The sequence below is a fragment of the Plutella xylostella genome, chromosome Z, assembly GCF_932276165.1.
Source record: "Plutella xylostella chromosome Z, ilPluXylo3.1, whole genome shotgun sequence".
Classification (NCBI taxonomy): domain Eukaryota; kingdom Metazoa; phylum Arthropoda; class Insecta; order Lepidoptera; family Plutellidae; genus Plutella; species Plutella xylostella.
This window is the reverse complement of record NC_064012.1, coordinates 13,618,971-13,639,717: the sequence shown is the minus strand read 5'-3', so window position 1 is coordinate 13,639,717 and position 20,747 is coordinate 13,618,971. Positions and strand designations below refer to the sequence as shown.

The 20,747-nt window shown below is 37.2% G+C and overlaps 1 protein-coding gene across 2 annotated transcripts in view; it reads right to left on the bottom strand.

The window, feature by feature from the left end:
* Window positions 1-40: 40 nt before the first annotated feature.
* The window catches only part of LOC105394096 (G-protein-signaling modulator 2), a 59,933-nt gene continuing 39,226 nt past the window's right edge, over window positions 41-20,747 (bottom strand). Inside the window, exons 6-11 of one of the 2 annotated variants that reach the window (XM_048632966.1) lie at window positions 16,240-16,337; window positions 11,206-11,385; window positions 10,024-10,238; window positions 7,408-7,552; window positions 6,077-6,211; window positions 41-5,404 (exon numbers count right to left, since the gene is read on the bottom strand). In XM_048632966.1, coding sequence (XP_048488923.1) covers window positions 5,351-5,404; window positions 6,077-6,211; window positions 7,408-7,552; window positions 10,024-10,238; window positions 11,206-11,385; window positions 16,240-16,337 — 827 coding nt within the window. In that variant the 3' untranslated portion in view covers window positions 41-5,350. The remainder of the gene's footprint in view (window positions 5,405-6,076; window positions 6,212-7,407; window positions 7,553-10,023; window positions 10,239-11,205; window positions 11,386-16,239; window positions 16,338-20,747) is intronic. The other variant, XM_038122162.2, reaches the window with a different exon arrangement.

The window sequence follows — 20,747 nt, the reverse complement described above, 5'->3', positions numbered from 1 at the left end:
GGTAAATTAGAGGTAGTTTTAGAAAAGTTAAAAACCATTGTATTGTTGTTATATGTGTTTATTAATTCTAATCTATTCAACTACTGGTTATATATGAGTACTTAATGTTTATGACAAACAGTGCATAGTAGAATAATTAATAATAGAATACAATGTATAACAGAATTTACGGTGGACTGTAATCTACTTAAATCAAGCATCAAGAAAATAGATTGAATAAAAAAATACCCGAATCCCTTTTGACTAAAGTGCAACGTGCAACTTAATTCCTTCACTCAAAGATTAGATAATATAGGCCAAATTAGTTACATAAATACTAGTAAATTATTACCTGCTAACTATGTTACCTAGCTAGATCGGCTATGTTATTACCAAAAACATGTGTTTCACACAAAAAGTGGGTTAAATTTACTTAATTAGACACAGATTAATAATAACAATGACTACAGAATTCAGATTCAACTTGTAGAAGTAGTGAGAACACACACTACAGCTACTTTACTTTTGAAGTTGCGTAAAATCGTGTGATTTTTTCTAAACTGTGATGCTATTTCTTTAAATTTAATTCTAGAACCCGTGTATTGGGATGTAAAGTTTAGCTGAAGAACACTGTCGGCGATATATGCGTGTCAGTTTATAAATACAGAGAGGGCCTAATGCCCACTAACTACCTAACAAAGAGTATTTAATTTTGGCTAACATTACAAATTCGATGTCTCAGAGTCATCATACTCACATGATTAAATATTACATTAGATGATAATCAATTCACGATGTGCATTACCAGTTCTACGTCTTCAATATACGATTGAAGATTCGTGATTCTATATCTAATATACTAGGTAATATCTAGGTACTTAATTACTAAGTTAAAAGCTGAAACGTAATCTTGCACAAACGTGATTATACTATGTTAACTTACTGGGGTGTTATTTCGGCCATAATAAACCTATTGGTTATGGAACCCTACATACATTTATATCTACTATTATAATACCTATACTAACTGCTAACAGTCCTAAAGATGTTTTGATGAAATGCTAATTTTAATATCGATTGAATTTATTTTATTAATCAATTCCTTTTATATTTTTATAAGTGTAGTCTAGTTTTATTTTTGAATTAAATTATCTTGTCTATCCCGGTGACAGATGCGATCTAAATTTGACTATAAACAGTGTTTACGGCAAAAAGTTCATCTATAACAGGAAGAGATAAGATTATTTCATTACATTACTATGACAATAATAATTTACGGCAGCCGGGAAGCAGTCTGCAACTAACTTAGGTCATGGTTGGTGTGACGGCAACATTGTTGTTGTGCGTTTACGACAACTAGTACAGGTTTGATAGTGGCGCCTCTAGCGGAAACTATCATGAAACTTTTGACAGATTATGTACGTAGGGCCTCTAGTATGGGATTTGCTATTTTTGAAAACTAAAAAAGTTTACTTTTTCTCCTGTCATCTGCATATATTATCTGTCAAAAGTTTCATGATAGTTTCCGCTAGAGGCGCCACTTAGTATGCGAGAAAACGTACACTTTTATAGTTTTCGCCAAACTATCAAACCTGTTCTAGACCCCCAGGTGACATTATTTCGTAAATTGCAACAAGTAAATCCATAGTCAGCATTTATACGTCAAGCCGTCAGACGCAACCTACGGCTTCAGTTGCAGACTACAGACCAGACAACACGACCTAAAACATCTATCTCTACTAGTTAAATACTACACACTTATGGTTAATAGTAGAAATAGAGTAGATTCTTAGTAGGTTTATATGAGCCTAATTTAAGGCGGGGCACTGACTAAATAGAGGAAGTTGCCTTAATTCCCAAAGCTTTATGGTGCAGTGAGGATCTATACGAGTAGTTATTCGTGAATACCCCGCCTTAAGGGACGCATACACATGCACGGATTTTAAGGATTATTATCAAATATACATTTAAATATAAAATATATATTTAAAGAAGTTGTCTACTGCCGTGATGTGAATATTCGTTGATTAATCCGTAAGATGCGAGCATGCGGTGTGAACCGTACCTTATAATATGAACGTAAGAACTTATACCAATGATTCTTGCCCGTTATTTAGTGTACCACTTACTAAGTGTACAGCAAAATAAAACATGATTTAGCAGCTGACTAATCCACCTAAGTGACAAAAAACATTACTGAATATACTTATATTTAGCGTTATTTCAATTAAGATTAAACCTCTGTATATGTCGGAGTTAATAAATACCAACATTTCATTAATATTTCTAAGTTTTTCATTATTATAAGATAAATACTACGGGTTCATAATTCATACGCAACTTTGGAAATTTACATTCAACTATATCTACGAACTGCCCTAACTGCAGTTATATAACAAAAGGGACTAAATAAGATTTAGCTTTTCCCCTAAGGGCCACTTGCACCAACATATTAAATCTAGATTTAGTGTTAAATCTCGATTTAGTGTCAAATTTTATATGGACTGACGTTTCTTAAATCGACATTTGACACTAAATCTAGATTTAATTTGTTGGTGCAAGGGGCCCTAAGCCCCACGTCAGTCCATATAAAATTTGACACTAAATCTAGATTTAATATGTTCTTGCAAGTGGCCCTAAAAGAGTATTATTTGATTTAAAGGTTTCTTTGTCTTAAGAAAAGTTGCCTGAACAATGTTTCAAATTGATTTGAAAGGAGGCCACCTTTATAACTTAGTTATACTATCTGCAATGTTTGGGAACTACTTTTTGATCTCTAAAGCGATGTTTACACTAGCAAAAAATGCAGAGTAACACTTGTGCAACTTAAAGGTCAAACTGTTAAATCTTTTTTCGCGTCTTTACTGAATCCCAACTCTACATAATTTAATTTCAACTGATTCCCAATAATACAGCATTTCCATTTTAATCGTACTTCTATTTTCAATGTTTCATTGTAATATTAAATTGGCACACTTCTGCCATTTTTATTCCTAGTGTAAACCCCGCTTATCATACTGATTTACTTCTATATACTTAATTATGTTAACTATAAGATATAATTGCCCTATGGCTTGTGCGCTTATTCCTTACGAACTAACATACATACTGTAAATTAAACGTAACATAACAATGTAACCCAAAAGTTTTAATTAAATGAAACTTAATTCAATTACCTACATATCAACAGAAAAGTAAAATGTTTTAAAAAATGAAGTTTAAACCTAAGCTAACATTTATTATCCTAGCTTAATCGTTACATTGATACTTATTTTGGCACCGATAACAGCGCTATTCACTTTTTAATTTAATTTAATTTAATTAATGCTAATACGTGCTGACTTTCCTATATTAAAATTTTAGATAGCTTTACTTTTGGGGTCTGCATCACAAGGACACAAGTTAATAAATTCAGATGTACCAACAGTTATCCCGTGGCATATCTAGATGTTATAATATAATGATACCGAACAGTTTAGATATTTAATCAATAAAACAGTCAGGTGAGATGAAAAACTATTGATGTTGACCAACTATGTACGTGTTTTGTCAAAAAACTATCTAAACTATTCAGAAATACTAGGTTATCCGGTAAAAAAAACCTTTCTGCCAGGCAAAACTGATACTACACCTAAAACTTGTGGCCATGTGAAACAGGCCCTACCTAACATTAATGCCTAAAATTCCGCTTCCCATTTAGACCGGTAGGGAAACTACTTGAATTTTCCTCAATACTAAAGTTAAAGCCATCACCAGCTTATGTCACTCCCACCGTCCCTTGACAGGATGTTAGTCAAAGTTAAGTTATATTCCTATTCCAATATTCCGAACCTTACCATCCAACTTCCCGTAACATTCCTCACTCAAACACGAGCCCAGATCTTCTGGTTGTTATACAATATTTCTTGGACTCGTGTTTGGACTACCGCTGAGTATCCACCAGATAGCTTGACATAGATTGACACGTTCCATTTTGACCAATAGGAACACTATATTCCCAACTGATAAAAAAAACACAGTGTCCCGATTGATGAAAATGAATCGTGTCTATAACTACATTGGCTCAAGCATCACTGGTGGGTATTCTACGGTAGGAGGTCTAGATGGTGGACCTCTGTCATTAGTCGCCTCTTACGACACCCGAAGTGTAGAGGGGTGGTGCTATTCTACTCCGCCGGCACCACACGGCCCATTATACATATAGTACGTATATAAATAATTTAATACATAGTCTATATTAATAGGCGCATTTTAGAAGAGGCCTATATCCAAAAGTGGACGATTACGGACAGATAACGATATGGGTAAGTATAAGAGTGGCATTTACTAGTCAACGGCATAATTATTACTTTTAATACATGTTTTTATCGGTAGGTCCTATTATGAAATATTTTTATTTAGAGTCACAATGGCTGCAGAACTTACAAGTTTGAATACCATTTCAATCTGGATGGTCACTAATCAGTAATCTACATGGATAGACGCACAGAAACTTGGGACCTGCCAGTTAATATATTATTAATCCTACGTATTATTGTAATATAACCTAATAATTTATTCCTTCACGTTCAGACTACTCAATATCCAACTACAACAGTCTCTAGTTTCAATCCAGTCATTTTATATCGCTCTGTGACCAACTGTATAACAACGCTCCATATTCCTTAATATTAATATAATCTACTATTACTTAGGTCATCTAAAGTCAACTAAAAGTGTGCTTTGATATTTGAAAAAAATATAGTTATTTGTTTCCAATAAGTTATAATTTTGCTCTAATTTTTACTCATTGTTATTGTGTAGTGAATAAAAAATAGTACCTTTAAACATTAGTGGCAGATATTGGGAAATGTTTATGCCTCAACAGGCCTATATAATCTTAATTAACTATGGGCTTAATGTTAGCCACAATTTCTTACGGATAGTTATAAGTAAGTAGTATGTTTAAACAAGTAATTCTTATAAATTAGGTTTGAGTCACACGTCCGGGATCCTTTTTTTAAATTAAATTAATTTATATAAAAAATAATTTCCGTTCTAAATATATATGAATTCATGTTGAACCGTCAAACAAAATCATAATTTTTTTATCTAAGTTTCATTTGTATGAGAGCTAAAATATTTTAAATGGTGTATTTAATTATTATTTAGGCCAAGAAACAGTAAAGACTGTATATAATAGGCCACATATATATACGCAAAGTGTATCTGGTATTTAAAATGTGTATTTTATTATTATTTAGGCCAAGAAACAGTAAAAACCGTATATAATAGGCCATATAATAATACACGAAACGAATCCGGCATTCGGTAAAGTTTCCCAGACGTGTAAGTCGAGTCTTTCGTTCCTACGGTAAAGTAAGATGTTGATTTACTTTTTGGGATTGGAGCCTCCTTTGCGAGAACTGCTGGTCTGGGCGGGGATCTGCAGACAACAGAACATTCATTAATAATCAAGTATATAAAAGATAATATATATCATAAATCTAATAAAAGGAACCCCCATGCAAAATTTCAGACTCCTAGTCCTCACTTGTAGATTCTGAGATTTCGTGATGAGTCAGTGTATACGTGAGTTTTCGCTTTTATAGATATAGAATACTCAGGATAACGGACTTGCGTTTATTAGATCTATATTATAATGGAAAATAAGCCCCTAGATAGTTAGCCATAAGAGCGAACTCATTTGTACATGTCAGGGAGATCAGGGAGAGGATTTGAACCTGCATTTTTGAGGTAAGAAGCTGCCGCTTACCCGACTGAGCTACCACTGCACTATTTGAATATACAATGATGTTGGAAAAATTGTATGATAGACTGAGGACCTACTTTGGAAAAAAAACATCTTATATTTTTTGTTTATGGTATGTTTACTGTGAAAGGCAGATATTTTTTTTCTCAATTGTCAAAAGTCAAAGAACTATAGTTGTTTAGAATGGCCCATAGCGTCACTTTTCGTAACACCCTGTATAAACATACCTAACACTATGTATTATGAAATAGAAGTGGAAAGCTGTAGTTGCGGCCCTATGCTCCACTAGGAGTTAAAGGACTTAAGAAGAAGAAGAAGAAAATTATGTAATATGATGTATCTCACCGTAGCCCGCTGGTCTTCCATGCGGCCGGCCTGAGCGCGCATTAGCAGTGCGAAGAAATCGTCGTCGGGCACTGTCTTAGCGGGCTCGGGCTTCGGCCGAGGCAGTTCTGAACGTTGGTCCTCCAATCGGGAGCCCTGCAGTTGTAGGAGGGTTATAGCTTATAGTACAGTGTAAAGGCCTAGCGCAAGTGGCAAGATGCACCAAGACGTGGCAAAAGTTTTCCGTCGCGCTCACTTACATCGAGTGTCTCGAAGGAAAACTTTTGTCACTACTTGATTTACGCCCTGTGCTAGGCCTTCTGAGGCTGAGTAACCAGAGGTGTTATAGTTTTCCTCTTCGATTTATTTTGTTGTTATAGCCTCGTACGGTATGGTTGGTTGAGGAAGGTCGAGGACAGAATGTTATGGTGCTGCTAAGGAAAAGCCGGTATCCAGTAGTGAAAGATGGATCGATGATGATGAAAGGTGATTATGTAGTTAGTATAAATTACAATCTTATAATAGTATGTTTTAAAACAAAATTTCAGTTCCATAGTTCCATATTGCCAAATTTAAACAGATCTGTTCGCATTTCCATGTCTCCTAATTAATTTATCTAGGAACATAAATAAGTGGCTTGGTATATGCGATGAAACATATTATGTGGTTGTCAACATAATAGTAAAATGGCTGTCATTCCTTTGTTCTCTGAACACAATAAGTAGACACGACGAGAGAAATACCTTCACGCAGCCCGCCATTTCCTTTAAATCATTATTTAATAGAATATATTAGGTACATAGGCTTGAATGTGCTATTCATAGTGTATACGTATGTAATTCAGCAAGATATAAGTACAATACTTACCTTATCAATACAAATATACCTCAGGATAGAAACGGCTATATGTATTTGCTGATCTTATAAAAATATATAAAATGAGCTGTATTCAATCTTGTATATAAGTACCAAAGTGCTTAAACTGACACCGGATTCGTGCGTCAACGGGTTACCAGTGTGAATTGAACCTAAGACCCGCTGTTGACACTAGCTTTGCATTAGCATACCGAAGAAGATCAGCAGCAGTTTAAACCAAAGAAGCTAAATAGAACCAGAAGACTCATTTGATATCACCAACATATCCAAGAAGATCAGCAGTTTACAATAAATTAGCTAAATAGGACCAGAAGACTTACTTGACACGCGCCATCGCCAGCATGTCTAAGAAGATCAACAGTTTACAATAAATTAGCTAAATAGAACCCAGAAGACTCACTTGACACGCGCCAGCAAACCCCATCCCCATCTGTTTAAACTAAACCAAAGAAGCTAAATAGAACTAGTAGACTTACTTGGACACGCGCCAGCATATCCAAGAACTCGTCCTCAGGGGCGGCGCTGGCTGCGCCCCTGAGAACGAGTGTCTCGCTCTTGGGTCCTGTGGCGGCGGGCGTGGCGCCCGCGCCGGTCTTGTCCGTGGTCTGCGCGGCGGAAGACCTGTAGGGGTAGGGGAGGGTTATGTTGAAACTGTGTTGTAAGAGGTTAGAGACCTATTGCAGGGGAGGGTTATGTTCAATCTATGTTTTCAGAGGTTAGGTAGTGGGAGGGTTAAGTTGAATCTATGTTGTGTTTCTTCGTAGGGGCAGGTGAGGTAAGGGTTATAGACAGGTTATTGTGTCAAGCCGGGACAGTGTGATCATCATCCTAGACTGCTGTTTACTATCGCTTATATTACTACCAATGATGCTGTACCTTAACTAGTCTCACTTTCATACGTATCAACTGTTAATCGCAAATCATATCTAATATTTTATTTTATTTTATAATATTTAGAGAACTTACAGCTGTAACACAATATGAACATAATTATATCAGGTAAACAGCTACTAGCCAATATGAACATATCAGAATATGAAAGACTTCCTTCCATGGTGACTCAAGGACCTAACATTTTCACACAAATACACCGCACGAATTAAGTTTAATCGGACAGGTTCAAAGTCGAAATTGTAAGGATAAGTTTCGCTTCTATACCGAAGGACATTATTGGCCTCGTTTTGTTTTAGACTTTATTTGAAAAAACTCTCTGTTCAAACATGGCATTATGAATTCTGTTCAGTCATAATGAGATGTCTTTCTTGATTGAAGACCTTAGCTTCGTCGTGAGTGAGCCACGAAAATAGCTCTCCTATTAACCTTCAGTCTCACAATAATGTAAATCAATCTTCGTAACTGGTTCATTAAATCTTATAACCTACTAAAAGAGTACTTCACTCAAATACAACAAGTAAAACACCACTAAAAGATTTAAAAAAAAATGTTTTTTACACAACGGCAACGTAGAAATGATATAAGTTAGCTCTTGTTCAATAGTTTCGCTTCAATATTTACTACTTTAGTAAACTAAACTAAGTAGCACCTTCATAGTAATCTTTTCTAATTACAACATCACTTGTATTACTGACTCACGTAATAAATAATAAACCACAATTATAAGTACATACGGTTCTTTATCCATATTCATCGGAGACAGCTGACACTGACTGTATATTTTATTTTTATTTATATTTTTCACAAAAACAAAGCACTCAGTCCGAAGTTAGCAATGTAACAACAATGGTCAACCACTATCTTCCCACACTATCTGTATTATCTATATACCTTTGTGCGTGTAAAAAAACGTTTGTTTGTCTTTTTGTCATGATATCTTCCGTATCTAGATAGGTCATGAGCACAAAGATGAAACAAATATCTTCTTAATTTATGACGGTTTTACTTATTAAGAAATTCGGAAAATATTTATAACAATTCCATTAATTAATAATATTATTCAAATTTAACTTGAGGATTTTATAAATCTCCTGCAGGCATGATGATTCAAACCCAATTCGTTAGGATTCTTTTCTGTAAACTTGTTGTAACAATGATCTTAGTCAAACCTACCGTCATCGCCAGTAACTAAAATAGCAAGCAAAGTAAAATAATGAGCCGAGTGTACCTACATCACTAGTACTCAACCGTCGGTAGTTTAGTATTGTTTGAGGATAACATCGATAGGGATTGATATCGTAGAACGATCACGCGAACTCCGACTATGTTATTACGATGTCGACGCCATAATAGGTGCCCTATTCCGAGCGATTTGACCATTGTAAAAGGATTGTAGATTTATGTGCATCTGGTGTTAGAATCCTGAATATGGATGTTTTAACCTATAGCTTCCAAATAAAGACGACATGTTGGTTAGTTTTCGTTAAATATTGCCAAAAAACATATATGATAACATAGATAAGTTGTGATGCGTATACGCCGCTTGTTATTTCAAAACCTTTTTGATCTATAAATAGTCTGAGATGAGGCTCTGAGATGATAATAACGCAGATATTTTTGACAGTCCAAGATAAAGATAAGTGGTAATGTATGACTCCTATATACTTACGTGTATATGGCCCGTATTATGTTGTTCAAACAACGCATCCAATAATATTGGAAAGATATCGATAGGTATGTGATTCATCAAATGTGTCAACTACTGATGAATTCATAATAAAAGATAACTGTTGATGAATGGGCTTCTGAAGGTTAATAATATAGGGCCAAATATTACCTCTGCATACATTATTATTATTATTTATTAGGTATTAGTGTATGACCGGCCCTGCCCGGGTGACGTAACAATCTACTGTACCTTACCTATACGTCCGGCGAAACCTGTGAACTCAGCGACTGAAGCTAAGGTGCTACCCAACTTACAAGGTGATGATGGTGACAATCATCAATTAATGAGGCATTTTCATGGGTCAATACTCGCGATCGCGTTAATCAATTCAAAATCGCCTCATAAATCTATATGGATTTAGTACCATGTTAGGTTTTAGGTATTAGTCAGCCGTGAACAATACCAGAAACAATAGTTTGGTAATTTCTCCTGAACCCCTGGAAGGGACAGAATAATAGTAAATACTCACGAGTTGTCTTGTCCGCCGGCGGCGGCGCGCTTGGCCGCTTCCTTCATCCTGTTCTCCTTGTTGGAGTGCAGGGTGGCCCGCTGGTCCTCCATGCGGGCCGACTGGCACCTCGTGAGGAGGTTGAAGAAGGACTCCTGAGGATTATCCTCGGAGTCCGCCCGACCTTTGTCGGGCTTTTTGGACGCCATCGCGTCCCGCTTCCCGTCGGGAGTTATCTGGGTGCGACGCTCGGTTAGAGTTATGGCGGTGGAGGAAGTAAGGGGGTTGGAAGCTACATACCTTTAGCTTAGTTTTCTGTTTATTGGACTGAGCGTGTTTTCTATACAAACGGAGATAATTATAAACAAGTTTGAACACGCATTTATTCTTAACTTAGTTTCAAGTTCAAAAGTTCAAGATCGAGGATAGGATGTAAGAAGCTGGGAATCTCGTATTGTATAGGTATCTTAACTGCTCTGAAATGGGGTTGATGATAAAGATACAAAAAAGTGAATATCTTAATTTATAAGAAAGACAGACAAGCAAGCAGGGATATAAAAAGCGACCAGAGATTTATGCAATAAAAAATAAAATTGTAGTGTTCGTGTGTATTTGTGTATGCGAGTGGCTTTACGGGAAAAGCATATTGGATTTAAGTTGAATGTGAATCAGTTATGCAGCCTTATAAAGGTGTTCATTCGAATAAATAATTTGATTGCTATTAAAGGTGAAAATCAGTCCATTGTAAACATCTCCCGTCATGGTAAATTGATTCACGCATAATTGAGCCGCCGTTGCTTACCAAATTTTATTCTGGGCCTTTCCCATCACTCTAATATATTAAGCTGATGTAGTATTGATGCCGAATATGCATAGTTATAGGTATATTTCTTTATTAACTTCAATCTTGAAACGTATGTGTTATTAGTAGTAGCGAATCCGTTTGACTTCATCCAATGTCATCCAACGGCGCGGGAGTTAATTATTGTTATACAGCCAATGAATTGGCAGTGAACTGTACTTTTTTTCAGGCTGCAGACCAAAGGCTTACAGCTGTAAGTAGGCAGTATAAAATATTATTTATTCAACGTAAAATTTTACACTTATTTGTGGCTCAACTAGGCGGAAGTAACTCCTCGAGCATCTTTTCAACTTGCATGGTGTAAAGTGTATCGTGTAAGGAGGTGAGGGACAAACGAAAACCTGTATTAGCGAGAGTTGCTCCATGCTTTGTCGTCTCACCCGGAGAGCATTGAAGGGGGTGTGCGGCGAGCCGGCATCATCACAGACTGCCGGCGGGATCTCCTCGTCGGGGAGATTGAGGACTTTGCGCAGGTCAGATGTGTTCATTTGAGCCGTGGCCATGCCAAGAGCATCGCCCAGCTGCAAGGGAAACACGGTTGGAGGTGGTGTGGAGATTGGTAGATTGAGATGCAGGAATGGATATAGGTCTCTCCTTATTTGGTCACTACCTTAAAAACTTTTTGTACCGTTTTGTTAAAGAGTTAAATATTGTGTCGTTTTTCATTTGATGTCGAGTGGGTGGCACGTGAAGGTGTGTAGTCATTCCTGCTATTTTTCGTCTAAGATAGGTTTTTATTGATTGTCCAATTGGTTAGGCACAGTATATGCTGTGGCCAGAAATCTGATCAGGTCAGGAAAATATTTGACTATAAAATCAACACTTAGAATTTACAACATATTAACTAGAAGTAAGTAGTTAAGATTGATAGACTAATGAAGCGGTTTAAACGAAATGGAACGTGCAGAATAATATTTTACATTTTATTTGCATTCGCCGTAGAATCTGGACATGTGGACACTGAATTCGAATATTTGACCACGATATTTACTTATGGAATTGGAGCGAGAGATATAGTGGTATCGAAATGCTGAAAAAACATTGGTACGTGACATATCGGGATTTAAAACTCAAGGTTTATACAGAAACTTCGTTCCGAAAAAAAAACTACATTTGAGAGTATTTTCAGTTCAATTTTCAGTTACAATCAGAAACCGCATACATATTCCAACTGCCCATCCCCATAGTCCCCATCTGAATAATTATGTAAACTCAAATATCTGACACATTCAACTGGGATCGAATTTTTAAGATTCACTTATGGTAACGTAGTTGAAGTGAATTATTATTTTTTTACACGAAATAATGACTATAAGACTCGACAAAAAATCATATCTGCCCCAGCCGAGAATCAACCCTGCGTCTCAATAAAAACTAGCCTCACTTACAGTGGCGGCTGGTGCCTCAGATACCCGGTGGTGCACTTTATGGGTTTAGTATTTTTTTGGAGAAAAATGGTGGTGTGGTACACGTAGCCGTTCGACGACCACGCCAGGTCCACGCCTAGGGACCACACTACAATTAGAAGTAAAAAAATTATAAGTACTTATATTTTACCTTAATTTTTGACTCGAAATAGTTTCTCCGCCGAAACGAAAACAACACACGGAAAGCAAAATAAAGCATTTAGTCTCTCACATCCACATAACCATTTCTTTTTATTGAACATTTCACTTTTGAAAATTCAGGTAGGTACTTATAAGTTTCATTTTTTGTTTTGCACTAAAGGCCGAGGCGGCCCAGCAGATTTAATGTCCAGTCTATTTTGCAATGTCCTATTGCTTTTTATGAAGTCAATATTGTATTTTGCACTCATTTTCACTCACACACACACACATACACACTCACGAAATCTTTACTACTTTCTTAGTTAATAAGTAATTAGCAAATTAATTACGTATTCGCGCGCGAAATGTGAAACTGACAATGACATGACAAGTGCATCGTTCGTAGGTCACGCCACCGGTCAAGGCCACCGCCCGCGCCTCCCGATCCCGAGTCCCGTGGCGTCATTCGTATTATTTCGGCAATTTCCGGTCGCGTGCGGCGCACGAATTTATCCTAGAACTGCATACAGTTTGTACTGAGCATCTTCCGTCTCACGCGCCGGGCGATTTCCATCCTGTTTCATACTACATGTAGGAGCTCGCCCCGTGCGACAATCCGAGCGCACGAGGCCGTTTTTTTTCAATCAAAAATAGGATCTAATTCTTTCGCAGTAGAAAACAAAATAGGCCAGCTCGATTTAATTTAACTCGTAACGATAATCAGATTTATGTAATTTCTGTTTAGGGTAGGTATTACGGTTGTTATATTGGTATTTTTTGTGAAGTTTTTTTTACACGTACCTAGTATGGTATAGGAAGAAGGAAGGTACATATTTAGAAGGTTTTTAAATGGTAGTGCGTTGCACGGGCGCACTTGAGGTGCAGCCGCCACTGAGTCTAAATCCATTCAGCTTTTGTTTCCAATGTAAATGCACAACAATAACAATTTCCCCCACGACTGCAAAAACTCTACTACAAACCAACTTAGTGGTGCCAACTATTTCCAGAATCATCTAATACGAGTAATGAATGTGGCTCCATCCAACTGTTGCATTTGTTATTAACTTGTTGAGAACTATTCCACACATAACTTGTTGCTCCCACTGAGCGGTAGAAAGTTCACAGATTTTTATGATGAAAATATGTATTTCAATCGAAAGCGGTCGGAAAAGTATGTCGACCTTCAGCGATTCTGCGTAAGTGTGTACTAATGTTTATACCGGAGAAAGAATAACCTACATTTTACCTAGAAAATGCCAAAGTTTGATGAAATTACGTAATGATTCATATTATTGATAAAATGTTTATACCGTATCATTAATATCTTCATCTTTTGCTTTTGGCAAACTAATTTTACTAACTCCAAAATGATCGTTTCAAATTCCCTATTCAAAGCCGAAACTTTCGTCCACAATACAAAATGTCCTAACATTTCATTTTATAATTGACAGCCGATCTCAAGTTACACATTTAAAACGTTGAACTAAACTTTCAAAGAAAACTATGTTGTATTGTGTAACCAGCCAGATACATCTCTATTTGTTAGTTTCACAGCATATTTCCCGATGAAGTGAACGGGAGCACGTAGCTAAGTGCGGAGTCGGTGGAGTCGCTCGCGGGACGTCGCATCGCTGATTCTATTTGTTCAGTGCAATCAAGTACACTAGCGATACAATGTCAACAGCGTTACCTACTATCGTGTGGAAGTAGAATGTAACGGTCAATTTTATTACATGTGCATTTGTGTCACTTTGAGGTAAAAATTTCAGTCGATATAACTCACTCAAAAATTCGGCAAACAAACCTTACTAAATCCTCGGATAATTATATTTTATATTACGTTGCTGATAGGTCTCTACTACTCTCTACATTTGCCAGGTTATACAGACGTGACATGGGTACAACTTGGATGGATGATCACTATAATTCCATAGAATCGAGTACCTTTGGTGCTCCAAAATACACGTGAAGACTGAAGATAATTCTCTAGACAGATACCGGTCCATGTGGGAATCCATTAGTCCTGATGAAATGTTGGTCGCTGACCATACATAAAGACGCAAGGACCTCTAAAGGGAAGCACTCAGAATAATAGTACCTACTCAGTGCAACTCAGGTATTTCGTAAATTCGGAGTGACCCGCCAGTGAATATCTCTTAAAAGTAAGTTAGTAAGCCGAAAGCGGGGATCAGCTCGTCAACCTGGTAAATTTTTGTTCTTCGACTTTTGAAGATTCGTGAAAAAAAACCTGCATCATGGTAAAAATCCACGTAATCAACAAAGGTTCAATGGAGAAGCAATAGTTTTTATGCAAGTATTCAAAAGTCGTAGTGCAAACATTGTTTAGAATGAGCCTTTGAGTTTAACACCCTGTAGATGTTCCTATTTCAGGTTCTAAGACCACAGTATCAGGGCTCCATCGGTTGGCTGCACTGAAGCACTGAAAGCTTATCTATTTCAGACGTTACACAAGAGTCAACTGGTTTGGAAATGTGGGGCAAATGTAAGTTCTATTTCCATTTTGGCCTTCTTCAAACCACAAGAAGTGGTCAACCATAATTGGACCACTAGTGCTTAATGACATATTAAGTCGTGTTGTTAGATTTTGTTTTGTTTTAAGAGCTTTCATATAATTATCGAAAAAAGCCCTAGTTAGAAAAAAAATATGTTATATTGCAATATATTTCAAAACAGGTTAGGTCATTTTGAAATATTGGAAACCTGTTCCATATTTTCAACACTCTGTAAACATTGATCATTGTCACCTGCCTCGTCGGAAAGCTACGACGCGTAGCGACCAGCGGCAGCGCTTATTTAAAAAATTATGATATTATATTGACAGAACCGGGACTCCTCATGTCAACCTCATATTCATTGGTTTGGCTGACACCTGCCGAATTTGGCACCAAAAGGTCAGGGCTTCTCAACCACTCGGCTTTGTCTCGCCAATTTTGTGCAGCATCGATTATACACTCACGGGCAAAGAAACAGTTCCACTCAGAAAACCCCGACACTAAATAGCCTGAATTTTTTAAAACATTTAATAAGAAATTTGGACAAAATGTTTACGTTTTTAGTTGGTAATATTCTGGTGCGTTTTTAAATGTAGTCCAATATTGCAGACGGCATTATTAACCTAGTCTTTTCCTTTTAGGAGTAATTTAGTGATTTTCTCACTGGAACTTTTTCATTGCCCGTGAGTGTAATATAAAGTTTTTTTATTTCAATACTAACAGTCTAATAAAACAGACAACACACTTCGAATTGACGAAAGGGTCTTCAGGCATTACTGATTATTCGCTTAATTCGAGTTTGAGTTTCACAGGGCGTTAAAAATAGCGATACCGTAGTAGCCACGTCGACAAATATCGTGATATTTAAAAAAAAAGTGTAAGTGGTGTGTCGAATCCCAAATTTTAAATTATAAAATCGAGCTAAGCCGGGGAATTTATATGAATCTGTGTCAACCCACGTTATTAATCACCCGAAAGCTTAGGTGGTATGTCGCTACTCCGGTATCCGGTAATAGAAAATTATAACGGAATAGGTGTCAATAATTATAATTACATTCTTAATCGAAGTTCACGGCCCCTGATTGAAGGCCGCATTGTTTAGCCACCAGGCGTGACCCAAAATTACTTTTCCGGATTAAAATGACTTAGTAGAAATAAGCTCCTAATCCCAGATGGAACCAAGAAAAAACTCTGTGAAACAAAATTATTGTGACCAAAAATATGCTAAGCTGAAATATTAACAACATCGAAGTAACATTACAAAATTCAATCAAATCAAAGAAAATTTTCAAGTGAAAAAGAAAGTTGAACTTACCTCCTTGGAGATGTTATAATGTTCGGTGGCATAGTATAGTGCTTTTTCATGATTGCCTAAAGCCGCGTGGGCGTTCCCGAGTGACCAACAAGCGCGTCCTGGCAACAAAAAATAATTATTTTAACACTTAAAACAATATGAAGGTACACTATAATTCACCAGAGTTGACCGAAATGAGGCTGTCTCTCAATAGGTGAATTAAAGAAATAGTAAGTCGGATCGCTACAATGCCGTTATAGAATAGCTATAACTTGACGTGTACATCCAGTAATGAACGACTGTTGATTTATAAATGCTGATGGTAGATTCGACACTGCAACGCTCAGTTCCTTACAGATGTTCCGCTAGGTTAGGACTGTTAAAACAGTCCAGCAGTAGACAACAACAATGATTTGGAAGTAACTGAGCCCTTTATGTATACAATGGACACGATCACGGTCCACGACTCATGATTTATCATGAGTATCATGAACATGAGTCTGAATAAACATCTATCAGTAACTAACTTACATCAACCTTATTTAAAGAAAACTCGTCGTTTCCAAAGCGTAAGTGAATTCTTTAAACGTCGACGCAACGCTCGAGCTCTATTAATATTACGAATGAAAACCGATTTCCGTGCAGCAACCAATATACCAATAACCTATCGCCTTATAATCCCCGATTCGCCCTAAATAGTGCACCTCAGAGGTAAAAGGTGATGGCAATTCCATTTCTGTTGACTCGTTCACAAACTCAATAGCGGAACTTGTTTGAAATGTCGAAACGTGTAGACGTGAGGCTAATCGCGTGAGTCCTGCAAGTGAAGGCTGCGACTTACATTTCTTCAGTGTGGTCATACAAGAACTTTCAATATCGCCCTTTCATCTGAAGCGAATTTTTCAATCGCTTCGATTGAAAATTTCAATCTTTCCCCCACGGGACCGTGGCAGTTCTTCGATGGATTAAAAGGAAAGATTAATAAAATTCTAGGATGCAATTGTAATAAGTAGATTTGACTTTTAAGTCGGAATGACCTTTAAGAAGGAAGTAAAATCTTTTATAAGAGCATTAAATGAAGCTTCCAACTAGGCCATGATTCCATCCATTCATATCAACATCCGATGATGTTACAGTTTCAGTGAAGGCTTAAAGGTATTACAAATATACTGAACTTTAAAACTAACAACTCAACTATAGCAGTATTAACGTTCTGAAATATTCACGGTCATTCTGTCTGAACTTCGCAACTCGTACGACAGGATAATACCGAGTCGGCTTTGCGCCCGTGAAATCCCGGTCACATTGTCAACTGACTTTTGACAGTTTGTTCTAATTTTTCACCAACGCGGATTGGTTATTATTGAAATTAACTACGTATTATAGGAATATTATAAAAGTTTGTTTTTAAACCCCGTTCGATAAGAGTGGTTTAGAGTTTCAAGTGTGGTGGTCTGTCCACGTCATCGCAGCTCCTATCGCGAAGTAAAAACGAAATAAAATTAACGAAGTAATAAAAGTCATTTTGTATCCGAAAATCGAAGTCAAACAAGCTCTCGGACTCTGCTTTATTACACAGTTTTGAATTAGACACCATCTAATCAATTTAGGTATAAATGTTTCTCTGTTCGTTGTCCAAAAGTAGTTCACGATGCCGTACCCATTACGACGTCGTCGATGGCTATTGACTGTAATTTGTCACAGTTACAACTCGAATAGCCATAATTTGTGCCAGTGAGCATGAGTGCCGAGGTGTCATGTGGCGGTGCCGCCACTGGTGTGAATAATTCCTGCCGGTCAAAGCATCATAAGTCCGCTATAATTGTGTTAGGCTCGTTAACGTGGCCTGACGTTTGATGGCTTATTCGAATATGAGCAAACGGGGCGATTACCGCATATTGAATGCATGGCAAACATATCGCCTCGTTAGAAAGACCGACAAAGGAATTAAGAATGCAAATTACGGGCAAGTTGTAGGGCCGTAAGGGTTTATTTTTAGTCAACTCTTTGATACAAAATGTATGCATCTTTGCAGGTTAATTCTGAAATTATACGGTCGCGCCTATAATCTATACGTGTGTAATGCAGCCTATACTTAACACGCTCACCGCCAAAGTAATTATTTTCAAATTGCATCGGGTTTTGGTTTCTATTAATAAAGTACCTGTACCTAGTTTAATTTGTAATCTATTTTCGAAATTTAGCCGATCCCTGTTACAAAACCAGCAAAACAATACTAATACAATATTACAACATTGAATGGTCCAGCCACCAATTATTACATCTCTATACAGCACCATCTTTGTGATATTTCTTAAGAGTAGTTTTTTACTTTATCTTTTCGCTTCATGCTTAGCATTCCCCATTTAGCTTCCTTCCATTAGCATCTCATATTTTCTTAGTTATTTCCAGTTTCGACGCCCGCAGTGTAGCTCTGTGCTGAAATTACTGGACACCCCCGCGTGTGTTTGTCAGTTTCCTCTGAGAATCATACGAAAGGGTATCCAGTTTTTCCACCACCTTTCTTTCTTGTTCCGGAACAGTTGGCTCGGCGAATGTAACTCCTGCAGGTTGACTGGTAGAAAATGCTTTTATTAAGTCCACCTGATTGTACATAATTACTTTTGTATATTGTGCAATAAATAATAAAATAATAATAATGTGAAAATCTGACCCTTGTAAAGGTAGGCTATAAGACAGTTTATTACATTGGTCGTTGTGAATTGACAGTTATCAGCATCATAAATCTTCTTCTCCTTCTTCAGCATCATAATTTAAAATTAAAAAATTGCTCTCAAAATATACAGACACTATGCAGCAAATACAAAGAAAATATGAAAATTGCCTTTACGTAGTCTGTCGTCTATATTGTTCGTTTATTTTTATTGGACTTTTTCATAGTTTGTCATAGAAAACGCTTTTTTGAATTCATTAAGTTTTCACTCGGAAGCGTCCCCGTCATTTAGTTCCTTGGTTCTCTCTGGATTTTATTATTTCGTTTTACAATTTCTGTTCAGTCTTCACTTCCAGTGTCTGGTTTGTATGATAGAGACTATATTAGAAAAGTTTTCTAAAAAATACTATTTTTTGCTTAGTGATTTGAACGAAAAATTCTATGAGTTTTTTTTAGAATATCGACAATTTAAAAAAGTTTTTTTAAGTGACTCCAATGAAACTCCAGTAACAATTTGCATGTATTCCAATTGCGTAGCTTGAAGACAACATTTTATTGTGACGAAGTTGCCGAGTGCATCCGCTGGTTGTTCAAACTGGGGCAAAAGTTCTGCTTGTTGCAACATGCCGACGCGTGTAATGTGGGCCAAAGGAACATGTCACCTGGCCTTACCTCGCAGAGGCCGACAAAAGTTGTGTAGTTAATTTTACTCGAGTTCGATCACAAAGAATTGACGATCGCTATTAATTTATTCTTATACTTGCACTTCAGGTGTGATTACGTACTGCATCGTGCATGTTAGACTAATTGGAACTTAAGTATAGGTAATCTATGCAATAGAATAAATAATGATCCTTAGCAGAAGTCAATAAACCATAATAGACATACGTAATAGTCTCCTAAATTACCACGGCAGTCAGTTTAATTGAATGATCATTTAACTTTCCGGACATAGGATTGTACTTACCGGACTTGGTAACTACAATGTTTTACACAAACTTTTGATGACCGGGTTGCTTTGATGGATATTGCTAGCTAGTTGGAGTATTGCACCTGTCATCATCATTTTATATTCATAATATTTATTAAGATAACCTGTGTAAATTTTTTGGTTAAATAAACATTTTTCATTTTCATTTTCATTTTTCATTTTCATCAGTCAATAGTCATCCACTGGATGACCTCGCCTTGTTTCGAACGCTGCATCTCCTAAAGCTACATAATCATCGCTATATCTGCTACATCTAGATGTTACCTTCACAGATTCGTCGGTACGGCTAGATTTTACAACCACCGTCGCGTACCCTACAGCGAGATGTCACCTTCACCGATGCAACGGTACAGTTAGATGTTAGCTTCACCAGCCCGACGGCACAGCTAGATGTTACACTCACCGCCGAGTTTCCTACAGCTAGCTGTTACAATCACCACCGTGTTTCCTACAGCTAGATATTACCTTCAACGAATCGTCTCTACAGCTAGATGTTACCTTCACAAATGCGACGGTACAGCTAATAGATGTTACCTCCACCTAAACGTCTCTACAGCTAGATATTACCTTCATCGAATCGTCTCTACAGCTAGATGTTACCTCCACCGAAACGTCTCTTCAGCTAGATGTTACATTCACCGCTGTGTTTACTACAGCTAGATGTTATCACCACCGAATCGTCTCTACAGCTACACGTTACCTCTACAGCCGCACCCTACACCTACCTTCACCGACGCGGTCGTGGAGCGCCCTGGCGGCGGCGAGGTGCCTCGCGTGGTACTCCTCCGCCGTGCGGTACTCCCGCAGCAAGGTGTAGGTGTTGCCCAGAGAGTAGCACGCCTGCGCCTCGACCGCCGCGTCACC